Genomic DNA, 20,943 nt, shown 5'->3' on the forward strand with positions numbered 1-20,943 from the left:
CTGACTGTAGTCTTCACATTCTTGTCCCAGTGATGTCAACGGCAAAATTAATTGCTCATGGAGGCAGGACTTACTGTTGTCTGACTCATTTCAGTACAGAGGTTTTCTGAAGAAAATTCAGTGATTTCAATAGCTATGTTAAGGAACTTCACTTAAGAAATAAAATCATGTCACGCAAAGTATTTGAATGAAATTATATTTTATATCAGCACAATTCCTACTGAAAAGCTGTCTTTCAATTTCTTTTTAACCTAAATTTCTAACCAGCTGAATTATATGTATATATAACTGAATATGCAAAGGATCAAAAGACAATTTTTACACTACTAACCTCTGTAGCTAAACCTGCTTATGTCAAGACACAGAATTAAGAATGTTTTTGCCCCTTTCAAATCTGTGTTGAAATAAATGACTATCACTAGAAAAAAAAAAAAAGTGTATTTTTTTCTTAACACATAACAGCAAGTACCGTACGTTTATCAATAGCTTTAAACTTCTTTTCCTTAAGATCAAAATGTGACAATGTATTATGGAAATTCCTTGTCATGCAGGCTTACTTCAATATTAAATGTGCTGTATCTTAGAGCCATGAACACCTCATATAAAGCCTCATATTAGGCTTTAGTTAAACAAACTTGCTTAAGATTTTCTTCCAGTATTCCCCTATATTAAGTAATTTTTTCACTTCTAATACAGAACTTAAACATTGTCTTCCTGTTAACAAACACTGGCCATCATTTTAAGCTGATGTCTGTTTCTTTCTGTACACTTAAAGATTGAATAAATGTATGAAATATTCTGAACTGCCTCTTGCCAGAGCGAAAGCTGAATAAACAAAGAGGCGATCAAAGTAGGGAGGTATTGCAGAGGAAAGGATTCATAATGAAAAATACAATCATTTTGCTATGCTGAACTTTCCAAATTCATGCTGAGTACTTGACTCTTCTTTCTTTTACTCAGCAAATAGCCATGGCTGGACATGAAACACATCTGTGTGCATCTTACTGCAAGAACTTACAATAAATAACAAACATATTATAACCAGAAATGTTCACTCATGCACAGAATTTTAAGTAGTCAGCATAACCTAGATTTTCAACAAAGCTTCCCAAACAAATAATCTATCAATAAAGAGAACTAATTTCAAGAAAAAAATGTGTTGCAGTAATGCTGACTGAATATGAAGAGCCAAGACTTCCAAAGTTTTATATTGGTCTCTGCTTCTAATTCACTGTCTTACTTTCACAAATCATTTGATCTGCTCCTCAATGCTAGAAAAACAAGATTTTGCACTTACAGATGGCCTTTGAACATGAAATCTCAAAGTGATCATGAAAGATAAGCTACTCTAATTTATTTTACAGTTGAGGAAACTGGTTCAGAGAGATGAGGTCACTTGCATAAGTTCACAAACTTAGTAAATAATAAAGACTGAAATAAAAAGCAGATGTCCTGCATCTTAGTCTGGGATCTTATTCAATGCATTGCCTCCATATTGCAATGTAAAGCTGAATTGTTTTTATTTATAATTTAGACCCACACAGCAGTGGAAGTACGCAAATAGTGAACACGAAGGAAAAACATGATAAACAAAATGAAAATTCCTAAATGTTCAGTAAAGAATCAGAAACATACTATGACAAATGTTAACAGAAGCTCATACATTATTCAGGAATATTCTTACTAAGAAGTCATTTAATTTCTTTAGAAATAGCAAGAGTGGCACAAGTACTCAGTGGGAACACCTGCAAACATGACAATCGTTTGAAGTTTTTAAGTGACAATTCTGAATACATAATGAAAAAATGAACACTGTAGAACATCAGGAGAACTACAAAACCAAATAACAGATGACTATATTAAGAATGAAATATTGAAAGAAATATCAAAAAGAAGAATTGGAAGGAAAAGCTTCCACTGCAAAACAAACTTACAGCAGCTGCTATTTATGATTTAATAGATACAGTCTTTGCCATTTGGGAAAGGTATACATAATGACTACCTATCTTTACTCTTGCCCTAAGTTGTGCACTGAACTGTTTCCAAAGTGTTTTTTCTTGTGCATATACCCATTAAAAGTAATTTTTAACAACTGAAAAAATTATCCATAAATCAACAGTTGTACTAAGTTGTTTCGTGTGTTTTCTATTAAAACCCAACTAAATACATTATTGAAGGATACATTAATTCTCCATTATTTGTGTACCTTCTAGCATTTTTTTCTATGACATTAAGATTTCTTCTGCATCATAAGTACTTATTTTCCTCTATAAAATTTAGGATTTTGCAATACTATTTCTGAGAAAATGGATTTTTTTTTTCAAGATTCCCATCTGATGCCTCACAGTATGACTTATTGCTACTAACTTTTTCATTGTACTGTTTTCTCTATTAGCATTTCTGAAATAGCACCTAAATTGCTGTAACCCTTAAAAAAAAAAAAAAATTGTTACAAAACAACTCCTGAACTACTGCTTTTCAAGCTTCTGAAAAATATCTATAATTTGGCCCTAAAAGTAAGAGCATAACAACATGAAGGCTGTACTTATACTATAGGCAGCTATCCAGTACTGTGAGGAAGGTTGCAAGCACTGTTATTGAAATATTCAGGATATTAGACTGAAGAGAGGGAAAAAAAAAAAAAAAAAGTGAAACAAAACCATCAAGCTAGACAAGAAAACATGAATTTGCAATAGAATAAAAAATAGTACCTGTGCAGCCAGATAAAATTTTGATATTTTTAGCAGACTACATGTAACGTTACATCAACTCACATCTCCTTTTAGGCTGAAAATTATACCTGACATCTATTCTTTTTCCATTTTTCTGGATTTTATAGCAATAAATATATGTTTTACTAAACCTCTGGTTGGTAATAGGCATCTATAACCTGTGTGGTCATACAGTACATTCTCTTGAATCTTGACTACTTTAGTTTGCCTTGCCAATAAGCACTAAATGCCGGTTATGCTCAACATATTTTTTATAGTATTATTATATAAAGAAACTATCAATTTGAAAAAAAAAAAAAAAAAAAAAAAAGAGAATGATTCTGTTGTGACTATACCTAGAAGGAAAAAAAAAAAAAAAAAAAAAAAAAAAAGGAGTTTGATAATTTGAGCTAAGTAATTTTTAGAAGTTTTTAGTGGTGATCTTTCCTCTACCCCTTAACATCCCTCTTTTCACTTTCTTTCCTAAAGCCCACATTTTGCAAAAAAAGCAGATTCCAGGAAATGAAGTTACTTGTTTGGATATAACTGCCAAAGCCACTTCCTGTACGCATTTGGCAGAAATGCTTGGGTAAAAAAAGCCTTATGACATTTTTCAATCCAACCAAGATGGGCATTCCATTCAGCCACACAAAAACTCAATTTAGCCCCAGAACTGTATGCCAGTGTTATATATTGGACCACTCAAAGTATTAAAGTCCAGTAATAATAAATTCAGTTGTACATCTATCAGGAATAATGGAATGAAACAGGTTTCAAACAACAAACACACTGATGATCTGCTATCAGCTATTATTCTATTTTGGTATTTTGTTGTTACCCCTCTGCTCTCTGTACTGCCTAGGATGTGAATGCACTGTGAAAAGTAATCGAAGACAAGTCCACAAAGAGCCCACCGACTGGAACATAGCATAACATAGTTATTCTTATATTTAGTATTGACACTTTTTATGCTGGATTCAACAGTAGATAGAAAAGGAAAAAATTATGAAAATTTTAGTTTGTTGGAATTTGTTAACAGGTGCTTCACTGAGCTCTACCCTGCACAATCCCTGTAACAACATCCCTGTAACAAATCCCTGTAACAACTACTGCTGTGACAGCATAATTCTTCTAAACAAACTGATTGAAGTATCTACAATGGAAAAAATAATCTGTAATTAATGTGGTTGCTCTCACTCCAGATAAGCTTCTTTATCTTAAAGACTAAAAAATTGCTTAAGGGATCACGATTACAGAAATTTAAAATTGTAACACTTCTTCCTACAGCTCTCCTAGTTTAATGAAGTTCTATGGAATCTCACATGACCCAGCTCAGGTCCCTATTTTTGACCTTTAGGTTCTTTTTTTTTCAGGGGGTTAACAGTGAAATGAAGGGAAGCAAGCGGTCACTTCATGACTATGGTTTTTATTTTATTGTACATGTCATTTCAAAGCACATATTACCATCTTCTCTCTGTAGTCATTTTCTGTTAAATCTTTCACTTGGTTTAACATTTTGTCCCTTATTAACTCAATTCTTGCTTTCCTCCAACCTTTCCCTAGGAATTCAGTATCTTGTGTTCCTCATGTCATTCTTAGATTCATCAGGAATGCATCTTAAGCCAAAGATCTCTCTGCCCTTTTGCACACTGTAGAAATAACCCTTCCCTTCCCCCTTCCACCACTTCCACATCAATTTTATCCATCCTTTTTTTAATTTCCCTCCACTACTTTAGATATTATCACAGAAATGTAATATGCAGCATAAAAGTTACTTTACTAAAAAGACCCAAAACAACTTACCCAAGCTTCTTTCACTTAAGTAAATGATAATACTAAGAACCACTAACAAGATCTCCCATAGAAACATGAAAGTATATATCTCTCAGTTTTCACCTTTCAATCTATTTCTTCCTTCTAAAATCTGATGAAAGGCAGATTTGGACAATTGCAGGAGGACAGCACAACAACACTGAGTCACACCATATGGAAGCCAGCAGAAAAGACATCTCAAACAATGGCCTGACTACAGATCTTAAGTTTATAATAAATGCCATTTCTGGCAGAGTTTACTGAAGAAGTCTGTAACAATTAAATTATTTCTAAGCCAAGTGCTTCATTTCAGACGTATCAGTGAAAAAGAAATACTATAAAATTGTGCCATCATATATATGCAATGATCACTTCTATTTAACAGGCAAGCGCTTCTATTTAACAGGCAAGCACTTCTATTTAACAGGCAAGCAGCTACTTTCATTCAGCAAGCAGCTACTAAGTCCTTCATTTAAAAATCAAAAAAAACCAAACCACCGAATCCATACATACAGTATACATACAGTGTTAGCCAGTCATAGATGAAAACATGTTTATAGTATGTACTCAAATGAACTTGGAGGCTAAAAAATTACAATTGTATTACAAACCACCAGAAAACTTCTTCATCAAGAGTGATAAGGTAAGCTCTGAGTAGTTCTTCAAGTTATTCCCATAATGTTGCATAAGAATTATCTATATTGAAATGGGCATTCTACTTCTCATTTCAATACCAACCTCAAAGAAGAAAATTACAAAAATGTTAATCTAAATCAAATCAATTACATTCCAACATACAGTCTTAATTGAATTTCATTCTGTAAATATTTAGAAAGTTTAGAAACTGTTGTCAGGGTGTTTTTACTCTGAAAATGACCTTAAATGTTTACATCCAGCTTCATTTAAATTATAAATTCACTTAAAGTCATTCAAAGACATACTTAAGAACGAGTGTAGCCTTCAAAGATTCATGAAGGAAGTTAGGAATGGGAAAGAGATCCTTTTGACTTAACCTTGCCTCTTGAAACAGTAAGGATAAATGCATAAAATTTCTAATTTGCAAAGCATGGAAACATTAATTAATGTTCAATATGCCACAGGGAAACAACAAAGTGCTTATATGTGCTTTCTCAAAGACTCAAATACCATTACTTCTTTACAGAAGTCCTGACAATAAATTCTGCTTGGTCATGCAATGATGCAACAAATCTTGTAACTGCCTTGGACCTGTTGTCTTTCTAAGAGCTCATCCTTTCTCTGACTAGCACTCCTAGCTTTACAGGTTATGCCCCAAACTCTATGCCCTCACAATGGCAGGAATTAAAAATACCTGGTGGTAGACTCAATGGATGTTTTGGTCATCAGGCCTTGACCTGGCAGAAGCTGTTGTGCCCAGAAAATGAGCATGTAAAATGTCTAGCTATAAATATGAAAGTTGTTGTCATTTTAAATGCACACATGGTCCTTGAGAAACCAAGAGGAGATTGATCATGTACATACAAAGAATTATCGTTACAGCTAAGAAATTGAAGGAACGTTTAATCCTGTGCTTTAGCATTTCAATTAAACACTAAATAATAGACATCAACATGAAAATAAGCAGAACCACAACCAGTCTTTGTGGTGGGTTTTAAGCTTTCCTGTGAAATGCCGTTGGAACTGAGGAAGGTATTTCCAGCACTTTTATCTCCAGGAGTGGGTGCTACTATTTGATTTGGCAGTGGCACAGGAGCATGTCCTTAGGACATCCCTGTCCAGGTACTATTTTGAAGTAATGATGTGATTTTTTTTTTTCTTTGAGGAATACAACGTTCACTGGAACAAGTGATTTCAGCAGTCTAGGAGTCAGAAATGATAAGGACTTCATATGAAAAAAGAAAAAAAAATTCTCTGTAGCTTTTTCTGTGAAGTGTTTATGACAACAAGAGACAGATTACAAATTCTTATGAAAAAGAAAAGATAGTATAACAAAATTATACAAGCTGTTAAGACAATTTAAATATAAAGTACTACAATGAGATCTCCTGAAAACAGACATAGACATTTCCAGAATATATGGGAGCATTAATCAATCAGTGGTAACACAAGGCCATGAATAATATCTTAGGATATGTTCTCTGTCTGTCTGTCCTCTGGAAGCAAATACATCATAAACAAGGAATGGAAAATACATTTCTTTTTATTCCTGGAGACAACAGATACACAGTCACTTTTGAAAAAAAAAAAATATTTTCAAGAAGAAAAGATTGTTATCAGTTGGAGACATCCTGTATAATACCTTCTGTATTATAAAAAGTTAGTAGCACACTGACTTCATCATTTTAAAGACAGTGAATTTGAGAGAGAATTAAAGTTACCACTTCAAACTTTATATCCCTTTCACTGAAATTTTATATCTGTCTAGTTTTATATGCATTTAATATGATATGGCTTGCAAGTCATGCATTTCTTCCTGAAATTACCACAAGATCCCAGTAAATGTGGAAGGAAAAAACAAGCCTGAAAATGTGTGAGCTAAAGAGAGTGTTAGAAAGTATAAACCAATGCAAAAAGAAGATAGCATTACGGTTTAAATCTCTTCAGTTCAAAGCTTTAGAAGTTGCCTATATTCTAAGAAAAGCATAATATATTTTAAATAAATATATATACACATATGTACATATATATCTTTACTCTCATGGATGCCAATAAATCAGTTCTCGCTTTAACAGTGAAAATTATTAAATCCAAATACTTAATAATTTCATACAACTGCTGTGATAAACCATACAATAAATGTTTGTACTCTCTATACTGAGACACAAGTATGCAGAAACAGGTATCTATTGAGGAATAAGCAGAAATGAGATAGTTTCTTCCTAAAGTAGTGGACAAATATATATACAAAAAGAAGATACATATCTCGATTCAGATTTTTGGTAAAATATATTGTTAGCTCCAGCATGATAAACTGATGTTCTTAAAGGCTTCTATACCAAGGTAATAGAAAAGCTCAAATGGAAGAAGAAAACAGTAGTTACAATGTAATATGTATAATAAAATAAAGTGTAGATGGTTTCAAACATGGCATCCAATATTAACAGCATCAGATTTTTGGATTACTTTGCCATATTAGTTTTGCCTAGAGCTGAACTTCCAAATACAGTTTTTGAGCTCACCATTATTTGAAGAAATTGTGGAATGAAAATAAAAATTAAAAACATTAAAACTGCAACAGTAAGCTAGTTTATCACAGAGTATATCACAGTAGCTCAATGGCCAGAAGGTGACCAAGTGGAAAAGGCTTGAAATTATGACACACAATAAAATAAAACAGGCAGAATACTGATTATAGAAAAATATTTACATTATAATCAGACACTAGAAAATAGAGTAAAAGATTCAATTTTGCTTAATTTTGAATGCAGGTCTACTAAAAGTATGCTGAAAATCAGGTAAGGGGCTCACACTAAAAGTAGGATTATTTGCACAAATATTTGGCGAAGTACCAGAAGGGGGAATACTGTCTTTCAGCAAATGCTTTGCTCCATAATCACCAAATGACTCACTTCTATAAGTTCATTTACCAGAAAAATAAGAAAAACTGGTTAGGGAGTGAAAATAAACCTTAAGCACTGTAGTATGAAAAAGTAGACATCTTAGAACTTTGTCATGACAATCACGGACTTTGTCATGTCTTTCACCATATCAGAGTCAGATACATGGTTTGAAGAACTGGAATTACAGTTAAATGCTTACCAAGATAAGATAATTTAGCTACACCATGTCAGCTGCAGGGGACTAACCATAATCACTGGCATCTCAGGGACCTTGGGTTGCATGCAGGTTCTCAAAGAACCATTTTAGCTCTTTCTACAACTATTCATAACCAGTAAAATTTTCAGATTTGCTTTAATTTACTGAAGTGTTAGACCAGCTCCTACCTGCCTCTAGCAACAAAATGATTAAAGACTGTTTTCAATGTAGCTCAGTTAGTTTTTACAGCTGAGTATCTCAGCTATGGGTCCCTAAGACAGGCCCTGCAATGAACATAATTAAGAGTTTTTACCTGACCTATGAGTAAGAACTACCTGAAGTTCACAATGAAGTCAATAATGCTCCAAATTTTCTCACATTAACCTAAATTCCTTGCTGACATGGCATTATTCTTTTAAAAGTATCTTTCTGAACCTACAGGAACAGTGGCTGAAACTGAACAAAACAAAGGCACAGTTACAAAATAGATGTTCCAGAGTTAAAACTACAAGACATAAAACAAGATGTATTGGAGATATGGATACATGTGAGTTGTACAGTTTTTGTTTTATTCAGCAAAATCATCCAAAGGTTTAAGAGCCTTACCAACTTACAGAAGCACAAAACTGGCTTGAAACATCTGTATGAATCTTATCTTAACCTGTTATATGCATTAAAAATATCAGGAAAAAAAAAAGGGTGGAGGGGTTGTGGGGCATTTCCAATAATTTCTAGTTTGGGTTTATTGCTGAAATATCTTTAGACGTGTCTCTCAAGGCAATATCTGTTTTTGTTAGACCAGGACACGAAAAGCCATTTTCAAGATTAAATACAAACTATATAAGCAAAACAGAACTCTTTATTTTATTATACAGCAGAATTAGTACTACCTGCACAGAAATATGTGAAGGTTAAGCTAATATTATGAACTTCTAGTCTTTTGTATTAACCGTATGCATAAACAATGTGCATGCAGTGGCTCTATTAAAAGACACTGTAGTCACTTGGGACTGATGTTCTTAATAATAACAATATGGAAGAAGTTTCACAGATGTATTTGCCAATCCTGACACTCAATATATAAAGGAATTCAGTCACCCTTCAAATACGCAGAAACTTTCAGGAGCACATTTTACCTCTAAAATATCAAGAGTTGAAGAGGTTCGGTCACAAAAAGTAAAAACATCTTTAAGGAGTTAGTCTGAAGAATCTAATATCATTTTTAGACAGCCAAAATATGGCTAAAGAATCAGGAAGCCAAAAAAGATTTGAAATAGTAGAGAACTTCCAGGGAACACTAGGTTACATTTCAGCAGAGTAATCTGGATAAAAGAACAGTAAACTCACATAAAAATACTGGAAACTTTCCCCATCTAAACAGACTCAAGAGGAAGGCTGTAAAAACTGCCAAAAGCATCTTTAACAAGGTTCCAAACATACGTTCCACATCAGAAGAGATTCCCAGCTGAAAAGTGGAGAGAAAAACACAATAGGTATCTTAGACACACCAGAAATCTTTTGTAAAACTAAATAAATCTGGGGAAAGAAAAAGCTGTTGATGGCCATGTAAGTGGTAAGTGGTTTACATAACAGCATTTTCAATATATAAGATAATCAAGTTTCAACATCTCCAAAAAATTAATGAAAGTACTGTAATGATCCAATCCCCACTCTCATTAAAACCTTACAACTTATAAAATCTGCCTTTGATGTTGCAAATGGAGATTTGCAACAAAAAAGCTCCTCTAGCTCCAAAAAAGCAAAATCTGGGCTTCATCTCCTAAAAATAACTCCACGTTCATATTTATAAACACTTAGTTAAGAGGACAAAAATCCTAACACAGAGAGCTTTATCATAGAATGCCAGTTGCAAGAGCTCGCTTAACTTTAAATCAACAACATATATTTATATTTCTTTGTAACAAGGAATAGTCATCTGTTGTTGCTTACATGGATGTTTCTAGAGCCTCAAACTTCTCAATCCACTCATTTTTTACTGTTCACTAATCTCAGTGAGTTTGATTCGAAGTCCTTACTCAAGCAAAACTCACAGGGGACTCACTGTGAATTCTGACAAAATAAAGCTTTTGAAAGCCACACAGTTAGAAGACGACATTTTGAAAAAGAAAAAAAAAAAAAAAAAAGCACAAGTTAGTCAAGACTCCTATAAACAGGCAGAGTTATCACAGTGAATAATATGATAGCTCTCTTTGTTTTTACTGCAAACAATGTACATTTAAAGGAAGCTGTTTTTTTCCAGAAAGAAATTCTATGAATCTTTTGCTTTTTGTTTATTTCACTAGATTAAAAGGAGAAATAAAACTCTGATATTCAAGACAGAGATACCAAACATGCATAAAAGCACATGACATACTCAGGAAGGCAATTAATCTCCTGATCACATGCAACAAAACATGTGCTTGAAGTTAGATGCGCATATTCGTATTTATTACAAGAACTGGAGCAATAAATATTTTATCTGGTGACTTGAAATACCAGAAAATGACTTTCTTAAACTTCTCAGAAGTATAACCCCATAACATTGTTCAAAAGCATATGCTGACTGAAAATATTTAGATATTTTAAAAAGCCTTCAAAATAAATTCAGCAAATCTTAGGTAATGAAGTCAGATACTTCCTGTTTGGTCCTTAAACTTGGCAATAAGAAAATGTACCACAAATAATCATTCTGTATTATAGAAAACAATACATAAGAACTTAGGGACACAAGGTGTCTTTCTAAATATTAACAAAGGTAAAAAATAGTAACAAAAGTTTAACAGTAGCAATGAAATATTCTGAACATCTAACTAACAGCTGGTAGAAGTTCGGCTGGAGAATGAAAGTATTTTTTCCTGGACTTGTAACAGAAGATACAGGACATCATTTCTATTCTCAGTGGTCAGAAAGATCAGCAGTAAGTCTGAACAATGTCCAAAAAGCATCAATGATTACTTTGCTGACCAAATTGCAATAAAATAGGTATATTTGTTTGGTGGCAAACAACCTCAGTCATGAGCACAGTGTCAGGATTCTGCCCCCAGGTATTCCAAAGCATCACTGGACCCACAAAAGGCCCCAAGAAACATATACTTTTGCTAAGCACTTAATTTTTCTGGTGTGTTGAGACCTGTTTTTTTTCTAAATGAAGGACACAGAAGAGATTATGATGGAAAACCTCAGTCAATCCTTTCCATTAGGGAGCTTTCTGTGGGTTTCCCAACAATAGAAAGAAGCTTTTACCCCAAATTATTACATAAATATATACAATAGCCAAGATAAATATTTTGAAAAGTCTTAATACAAGCTGAAAATATTTAGCTTTCATAATTGAACAGTTGGTGTGTTATCATCACTGCTTTCCCACTATTCATAATCACCATCTGTTTATAGAAACCTTCTCTCAACTTTCATTTTAAAGTCAACTTGTCAGCCATTCAGTGGGATGCTCTTTTTCATACATGCTTGCATACCACCAAAAAATGAACTTAACCACCGATTGGGTTGTATAGCAGATAAGTTTTTCACCAGCTTCTAAAAAATCCCCATAACTTTTCTAATAAAAAAGAAGAAATAGTTAAAAATGGTCAAAACCTGATACTAACTTTTTTTTTTTTTTTTTTTTTTTTTTCTGAGAGTAAAACAATTTCTCTCTCAAACCCATCAGCATATTCCTGGGACACCTGTTCTAGCAGGTGGCATCCTTGCCTATGGCAGGGCAGTTGGAACTAGAAGGTATTTAAGGTCCATTCCAGTCCAAGCCATTCTAGGTATTCACACTGTTTTATGGTAACCAAATTGTTTACATTTCAGTAGAAAAACAAATACAGTAGGAGTAAAAATGACATCATATATCTCTTACACTGACAGAATTATGCTACAAACAAGCAGAAGTCTGAGATCTATTTCAAAACAAGACTTATCCATATAGAAAAAGTGAAAAAAGCATGATAAAAGTCAAATACAACACAATGTTTATCACTGCACTGACATATGTGATGAAGTCTGATTTTTTCTTCTTTTGCCAGAATTCTTCATGCTTTGATTTATCCTGAAACTACCAATATATAATAGTGGCACCATCTCCTGAGAAAGACTCTATGTAGTTCTATATTTGGGTTAGGATTTCACATAAAGGATCTCTACAGGATATAAATTATGAATAAAACTAAATCTGCAGGAGAAACTTTACAATGAAGTACATTGAACTAAAAATAAAAATGTTGAAGCCTATGTAAAGCTCAGGTTATTATGCCAATAATTTATCTTTGCATTTTCTGGAATGCTCATCTGAAACATAGATTAAATTCATAGCCAAAGAGCTATGTCTGTTTCAGATTTATGAACAATATCACGATGCAGTAAATAATAGCAGATACCCAGCCTAGCTACTGAGTATGTTGGAATGTTGTGCACACTTACTCATGTAGTTATGGATGTATAATTTAGAGTGTTCTGTGATTAAGATGGCTATTGAAAAGTAAGTTCTCCTTTTTCATGATATAACAGTTGGACTAGGATAAAAAGCTCTGGTCTGTTCACTCCAATCTAACTGTCTTCTGCAATCTGTAAAAGCTCCTCAGTGATGGGAGCTGGCTTGCCAAAATGTCAGCAGCAGGCAACCTTCCAATCTAAACAGACAGTGTCGCACTGTTGCCTTACTGAATTAGAGGAGAATGATACCTAGCATTCCCTCCCAAAAGAAGTCTCTTGGGATCCAAGAACAACAAATCTGACAGCATGTAAACTGGTCTGATTTTTCACTGAAAAATTCAATGCTATGTAACCTATTGTCATCAGCAAAACCTAGGATAGGACATTACTAAGATGCTGTGCTTGTGTATTCTTCTGCTCTAATCACCACACAGAGCATCCTGATACAGGCTGTGATATAAACTAAAGAAACAGAAAACACAGCAACAATGCACATGTCCAATTTCAGTCATTCTTATTAGGTCTGTTGGTATCAAACCTCTTGGTTGATAATAATTTACTAATGACATTCTGAATATGAGCCCTTATATTTAAATAAGCAGTTAAGGACATAGCTGTTCAGAATAAAATCTGATTTAACATGAAATCAACTGTTTACAACTTAGTATTTATTAGCAGTTGGTCAATATGATATAGTGGTGCCCAAGACACATTCAGAATGCAAATCTGAGTAACAGTCTTTGTTTCTATGATTGTAGAATTACCATCATCAAAGTCTACTATTTAGATTTTCAGGCATATAGGAGGTGGAGAAAAGATAGAATGTACATGAAGGTAAATAGTATGATATGTATATCAAGCTTTAAAAGATATGTTATTTGAATTTAATTTCTTCTGAAAGAGCACACATATTCAGTGTAGCATGGATTAAGAAAGTCACAAATCTATGTGACATATCTATGTGACTTTCTTATGTAGATACAGATAGGATTCTCCCACAAATATTTCACTAAACTAAATATTTCTTTATATACTTTCTGTTGATTTCCTAGTTTCTTTTCAGAATAAAGAAACAAGATAGGAAAACAAAAGGACATTAGAGATATGATTAGAAACATGACACTAGAAATACAATTTTATGTTGCATTAAATTAGACTGTAGAGTAGACAAAACAGAATTAAAGAGAAAACCTGAAAACTAATCAAACCATTAAAATAGTTTACTTGATATAGCCTATATGCTGTAAATTGAAATATGCATAAATTATATAGGGTATGGAAACTGTTTAAATGATGAAGAATAGCTTTAATGTTACACTAAAGGCTCTACTTGGGAGTTCTACCTTGGCTCAGGCCCAAGCCCTTTCACACATCTTTAGCAAATCCTTAATGCCTATAGACAAGAAGACATATGCATGTAGTTCAGATGGCTTTTGAAAAGAATGCATAGCTTCAGAATTATGATTATTATTTTCAGGTTTGCAATATGTGAAATATGAAGCTCAAGTGAGAATGATACCTCACTTCTACTTCTCTTCTTTTTGATGAAATGCCAGGACAGAATTCTAAGACAGGTCATCATCAAAAATTTTTCTGAAATATCAGTCCTTGCCATGTAGAGTGCAGGAGATACAGCCCAACAATTCAGGCATTTAAGCTGACATACTGGTTCCTACTTTATATTCAAAGATCACTGTTGTACATATACACATCATTTGTATTGTTACTGAGGACAGTATCAAATGTGAGAATTTGCTAATGCTTCTGAGATTCTTATTTAAAAACTAAAGAATAAGTGGCATTACATAAATGATGTAATTAAACTAGTCATTTGTTGATAAAATACAGCTACTTTCTGCTGACATATTCCTGAGGTTATCAAAAGCTTTGTGCTAAGAGGAAACATATCTATCTAGTAAAAAATTAAATCAAAAATCAAAAAAACAAATCAAGTAAATTCTTCCTATAAAATATGAGCATGATAAATAGAAAAAGTAGGAGTCAAAGGGAAATCTTCAGCTGTTGAGTAATTACAAATACAAACAAGCAATATGAGAGCATTTTACACAGAAACGGGAAGAGGTAATCCGTAAACAAATTCTAAACTTCTCCTTTGTTTTAGAAGATAAATTAAATACTAACACACAGGCATAAGACAACAGATGTAAGATTAGTCTAGTGTAGTATCCTGTACAGTAAGTGGCAGCTTGGCACTGTTAGATAACTTTAAAGAATATGTGAAGTAACTACTGTGAAAATCCATTATATGAATAATATAATAGGACTCACCCTGAGTTCTTATCATTCATAAAACCTGAAGAAGGAGTTTTAGTATTCTCTCTTCTGATAATCTTTAATATCTTTAAAGCTGTATTTTATCTCTAATTCCTGACTACTTACTGACATCTTAGTCTCTGGTACAGGGTCTCACTATGCCTTTTGACAGTGATTATTCTAAAATCAGAATATCCTGAGTTGGAAGGGAAGCACAAGGATCAATGAGTCCAACTCCTGTCTCCACGCAGGACCACACCAAAAAATCTGTCATTATGATAATGACTTTTTAATTATTTCCCTGAATCTCACATTTAAAATACTGTAGAGCTGAATAAAAAAAATACATATTTTTTTCTTTGTAGAAACCAGAATAACCAGAAATCTTAAGATTTCAATTTCTATTATTTTTTCCCCACAGTATCCTTAGGCTTAGTTCTGGTTCTTTCACATGTGTGCAGCTCATGGTATGAAACTCCTGTCCATTTATCTATTCCTTGTAACCTCTTTCTCACTTATTGGCTATGATAATTTCTTTCTCATTCCTGCATTCAGTCTCATCCACAATAATTAACAAGATCAAATCCTGCACTAGGACACTGGCAAAAGTCTAAGTCCCAACTTGCCAGCTCTTGTGTCTGAATTTTGAGTTGAAGATTCTCTCTCGCAGTTAAAAAAATATTTACAAAATACATAAAAGAGAGTATGCAGAAGCATAAGTCATGAGTATGTAAAGCAGATATATATGATAGTAAATAAAGAAAAAATACAACTATGCAACAATTATGCCTACAGTTACTGGAAGTTGTTTTATGTGGGTTTTGAAACTAACAATTTGCAAAAATATTGTTATTTATTGTCATTTAGCCAACTCAGAGGATGCAAGGAAAGATAACTGCAATGTTTAGCAGTTAACAGTTTTTAATTAACCACCATAAAAACTTCCTTACTTACACAATCCATGTTAACTGGCCAATGTAATTTGTATTGTCTGAGTTACTGTTTCTGTAAAGTATTAAGCAGATACTTAATAAATCCCATGACATTATTTACATGACTAAAGTTAAATGTATATTTAAAACCTTGTAAAATCAGGTTCTGCAAATGGTTTCAGTTAGTTCTGAAAATTTTGTATACAGAAGATTTTTTTTTTTTTTCAAAATAATAATATTAAATACTGCTTTTGCTTCACTATCTTTTAAAACTGACTGGCCTGAAATCTAATGATTTTTTTAAATGAATATTTATCCTCATCTATAAGATGTATGAGTCAGTATTCATAACTTCTGGAGCTGACAATATAAGTTTCTGGGATTTCTTTAATATTTGTGTTAACTGATATAAAAGACTCTATTAGCAAAAATAGTTATGAAATCTGGTGAGGTCTGTGGTAATTCCTAAATCTTGAGAAAAGCATTTCGTATTTTTGTAATGGCTTCTGTCAAACTGCTTTCTGATTCTTTCACAAATCTACTGAGACTGATGACAATTTTATCATTGTAGGAGGTCTGTAGCTATCAGAAATTACCATGATAAGAAGGATGGCTTCTGAATTCCGTAGGGAAATTTGAAGGCCAAAAGGAAATACTTCAGTCAGAATATCTATTTAGTGGATATCAGAGCATTAAAATAACATACCTGAAAATAACATCTTGCCATGAAAGTTGACCACTGCACTTTGCACAACTGGTGATTTTTCAAAACATTTTGCTTCATTGTTACGTGGAATTAATTGGCTTAATCAAGTCTGAAGCATACATATATGTCCAGGACTGAGTCCAATAAGAAAGAGAGTCATATCCCAGCAATTAGCACACAGAGCTGAGGGTTTTTGGCTGCCGAAGAATGTACCACTATATCTTTGCACTGTCAAAGCTTTACAATAAAATAGAACTGTTATAACCATTTGAAATTTTATCCTACTTTGCAGCTAAGGATCTCAAAATACTAACTTGCCTACAAAAACTGGGATGCTTAAGTAGATGTGCTGTCCCCCCGATTTTAATGTGATCTTGATCCAACAGTACTGTAATTTATAGTTTTATTATTAGTTTTTATCATGGCATAGACTGCTTGTCCTAATACTGGCTTTCTTTTTACTGATTTTTACTTTTTTTTTTTCCTTTTCTTGAGAGCCTTCTAGGCTTAGTGTAGCTACAAACTGATTTGAAAAATATGTAATAGTCTGACTATTCTCCATGAACTTTTAAATATAAGTGTTAGTTTCAACATGAAAATGTATTGAAGCTTTTTATTTTCAGAAACTTTAAGAAATCAAAAAAATATATATATATATATATATATAGTTATTTGTACAATAGGGAGAAAATGCTGTCATTCTCAGAGACACAAAATAACGAGAGAGCACAGAAACTAAATTATATTATTGCAAAGACAATTGGTCTCCCAAGATTGGGTTTAAGGCATCCTGGCAAAGCTGTATGGGTTGTATTATTAACAGTTGTTCTACTACTTTTTTTTTTTATTATTATTATTACATTTTTTACTCTAAAGTATTCCTTGAGCACCATAACACAAACATTAAGACAAAAAAGGTTATAAGGCATTATCTTTGTAACACCAATAAATTACAGAAGATTAGAAGTCCTAATGCTGCCAACATTACTGTACTAGTCTTGTGGAAGAATGTCAGGCCACTGGAAGGGACTGCAGACATGTAAGGCTGCTTAAAATAATCTAGAAATAACTTACTATTCACCTGTAGCCCCCACAGAAATATGAGCACAAATTTTAAAAATAAATTAATTGTAATGAAACTAAGGGAGGGTTTTTATGTCCACATTTTGCATCTTGGTTGTTGAGGACTTTATTGTTTTCGTGTCCACATGGAATATCATGGCATATCAGAATCTGACCCAAAGCTGATTGAAAAGAGGAATGGAAAGAAGGTGATAGGTTTATAGTTACTTTCAGGATGAGAAAGCCATATAATATGCAATCCAATTATATACAAAAAGTCTCATCTCAAAACAAATTACCTTTTCATGACAGAAGTCCACCTAAAATGCATTATCCTAACAGGATAAGAATCAGCTACATATTGATTAACCAAAGAAAAAACTTCATTGTCATAGCAGGTTCTCTGTGCCAACCATCTGTCCCAAATTATTCTTTTCTTAATGAACAGTACTTCGTATGTTTACCTAATAAATTTTACAAAACAACTCAAGTAGAGTAAAGAATGAATAACAAAAAATGGCTTTACTAAGAGATCTTTTATCAGTTACATACGGATAAATAGTACCCATTTGCTGACAAAGGTATGGCAAATGGTAAAACTGTATTCTGGTTGTGTTAGCTTTCTGAAATGAATGCACTATTTATCAATTCAGCTCTAACTTGTTTGCAAATGATATGAGTTTTTGAACCACTTCAAAAATAGTTATTTTTAAATACATCAGAACAAGAATTTTGAATTTGTTCTCACTTACCAAGGTCTTGCTGCAGAAAGGTAGCATTTCAATAAAACTACTCACATGCACAAAAATGCAGTTATTTGTAATTTCTGGAACTAAGGCTTTAATTCATTTGATCACATTAATTTAGTAATAATTGCAATAATCACAGTGGTTTATTAAAAAAATAAATAAAAACCATGTCAAAATAGCATAACATAAGCAAAATTTTTAAAGACAATCAAAAAAAGTTTGTGTTTACAATTTGATATAAGAGCTAGAATCATAATTACTGAAATCTCATTCTATTTGAATATAACGTTTCTCTCCTAGGCTGAAAGATTAAAAGTGTTTATTGTTGTTTTAGGATACTGTATGATTAATAATGCTTGCACAGAACTTCTTTCAATATCTACTGTTCTGGTTTAGATTTTTGTTTTTATTTTTTGTTTAAAGTCACTACCTCCAAATCTTTCTGGGAAAAATCACAGAATCACAGAATTTCTAGGTTGGAAGAGACCTCAAGATCATCGAGTCCAACCTCTGACATCGAGTCCAACTTCTGACCTAAAACTAACAGTCCTCCACTAAACCATATTGCTAAGTTCAACATCTAAATGTCTTTTAAAGACCTCGAGGGATGGTGACTCCACCACATCCTAATATTTTTTATGAGTTATGCTTAAAAAATGCTTTTCTGAGAACAAATTTACTTGAAGAAGTAGGCTTGCAGCTGAATTTATATTCAATTTTTGGAGGACTGTTCAACAGAGAATTCACATCAGTTTGTTAAAGCCATTGGCACCTTGAGAGGGCTATAAATTTAAATCCCTGAATTTGCAGATACAGAATTAGCACAATACTGCTGGTATTAAATAAATAAATTAAAATAAATAAATAATAATAAAATAAATAAATACATAAATAAAATCTGGCTCTGTTACACATTTGATAATATGCTGAAGGTCATACTGAAATAACCCAATAACTGCTCACTTAATTACACTAACCTTTCTGTCTGGAAAGAAAAGGCAGTCTGTTAACTGAAGAGCTGAGATCTTTTGCCTCTTTCAGGCTAAAGCAGTTAGATGGGCTCCACTTTTCTTCCAAGTTTATAGAAAGAGACTGCTCCAAGGCTGTAGAACCAGCAGAGGCAACATTAAGCTGGAAAAGAGCATCTTGTGTTTTCTTTTTCTCTTTCTTTAGCATATTTACTAGAATATCTGCAAGATGCATTAAGGAAATCATCAAGGGTTTCTTCCATATAGCAAAAATCTTATTTGTTTATCCCTAATTTTTTTTTATTCAAGTGGAAAAATTCACATATGGAAGCCCATTTGTGAATGTGAATTTAGAGTTGGGCATATTTTTTATAAACATATCCAGGCACCCTGGTTTTTGCAAAACAGCAGAATCATTTCTACCAGGCACTAATAAATTCACACATCACCACAAATGCTGATCCCATTAACTCAGTGCTTGATAAAAATATTTACAGGCAAACAGAAATGAAAACTCTGATAACTTATTGACATTGTGTGACACTCTCTTTTTTACTCTTTAAATTCTTCAAACAAAATCTCCAAAGAAAAGAAAATAAACCCTTAACTTACAGGTATATTGGCAAGAGTATCACATTTGTAATCTTTTCACAATAAGAAAGCTTACTAAATAGTAGAACAGGTATTTAGGAAATTTCTTCCAATAACACTACATATTTCTTCCATATTTACATTTATATTTACATCCACATTTTATATTTCTACATATTCATTAGAAGTATATTTCATAGAAATATATTTTGCCTAACAACAGATAGAGGGCTTACAATGAAAATTGTGTTTACATTCAGCCAAAACCACAGGACTTCCTGTGAGATATATATATATATTTATATTCATTCTAATCCTGATTAATCTTCTAAATGAACCACAGAAAATGTGAAGTAGTCTTTGGGGAATATTAATAACTAAACTGGGTAGCAATAATAAAACACTTTACAATTCAGTTATAATCGACTAAAAAGCTTCAATACTTCCCATCATTTTATCACAGTAGTCATGTTATTAAATCTCTAGTGATGATGTACTGTCACTTAGAGGCTGTATACTGAAAAATAGTTTTTGTTCAAAGTTTTATACTTTATGTACATACTGTACTATACTACTACTATACTATATCCACATACTCTTATGTGGATTTTTCCAACATGCGTCTTCCTTGTACTTCAGTAAACAAAGCCATATATACCTATCAAGTACAGGAACATTTGATATAGATGCTTTGTTTTTTCTCATTAGCAACTTCATACCAATTAAATCATTTATATCAGGAAGAAATGTTTCTATACATCCAGAAGCATACCCAGACCTGAAAACTGATACCAAAATTGAGCAATTTTTTTAAAAAAGAAAGGATCATTCAGTATTATGACTAAAACTATTTGAAAGTGCCCCTTGGAATGCAAAAATTTTCTGTGACAAAAAAAAATTGAGAAGCTTTCCTGCCACCTCAGTTCAGACTGGTAACATGCTACATGCAAATGAAATAAAAATTAATTA

At 32.7% G+C, this 20,943-nt stretch overlaps 1 protein-coding gene across 1 annotated transcript in view; it reads right to left on the bottom strand.

The window, feature by feature from the left end:
- The window catches only part of KIF6 (kinesin family member 6), a gene marked incomplete at both ends in the record, with an annotated part of 172,226 nt that overhangs the window by 76,175 nt on the left and 75,108 nt on the right, over positions 1-20,943 (bottom strand). Inside the window, one exon of the mRNA XM_084283351.1 lies at positions 19,393-19,605. Within this exon, the coding sequence (XP_084139477.1) occupies positions 19,393-19,605 (213 nt within the window). The remainder of the gene's footprint in view (positions 1-19,392; positions 19,606-20,943) is intronic.

This window comes from Netta rufina (genome assembly GCF_964035555.1).
Source record: "Netta rufina genome assembly, chromosome: 3".
Classification (NCBI taxonomy): Eukaryota; Metazoa; Chordata; class Aves; order Anseriformes; family Anatidae; genus Netta; species Netta rufina.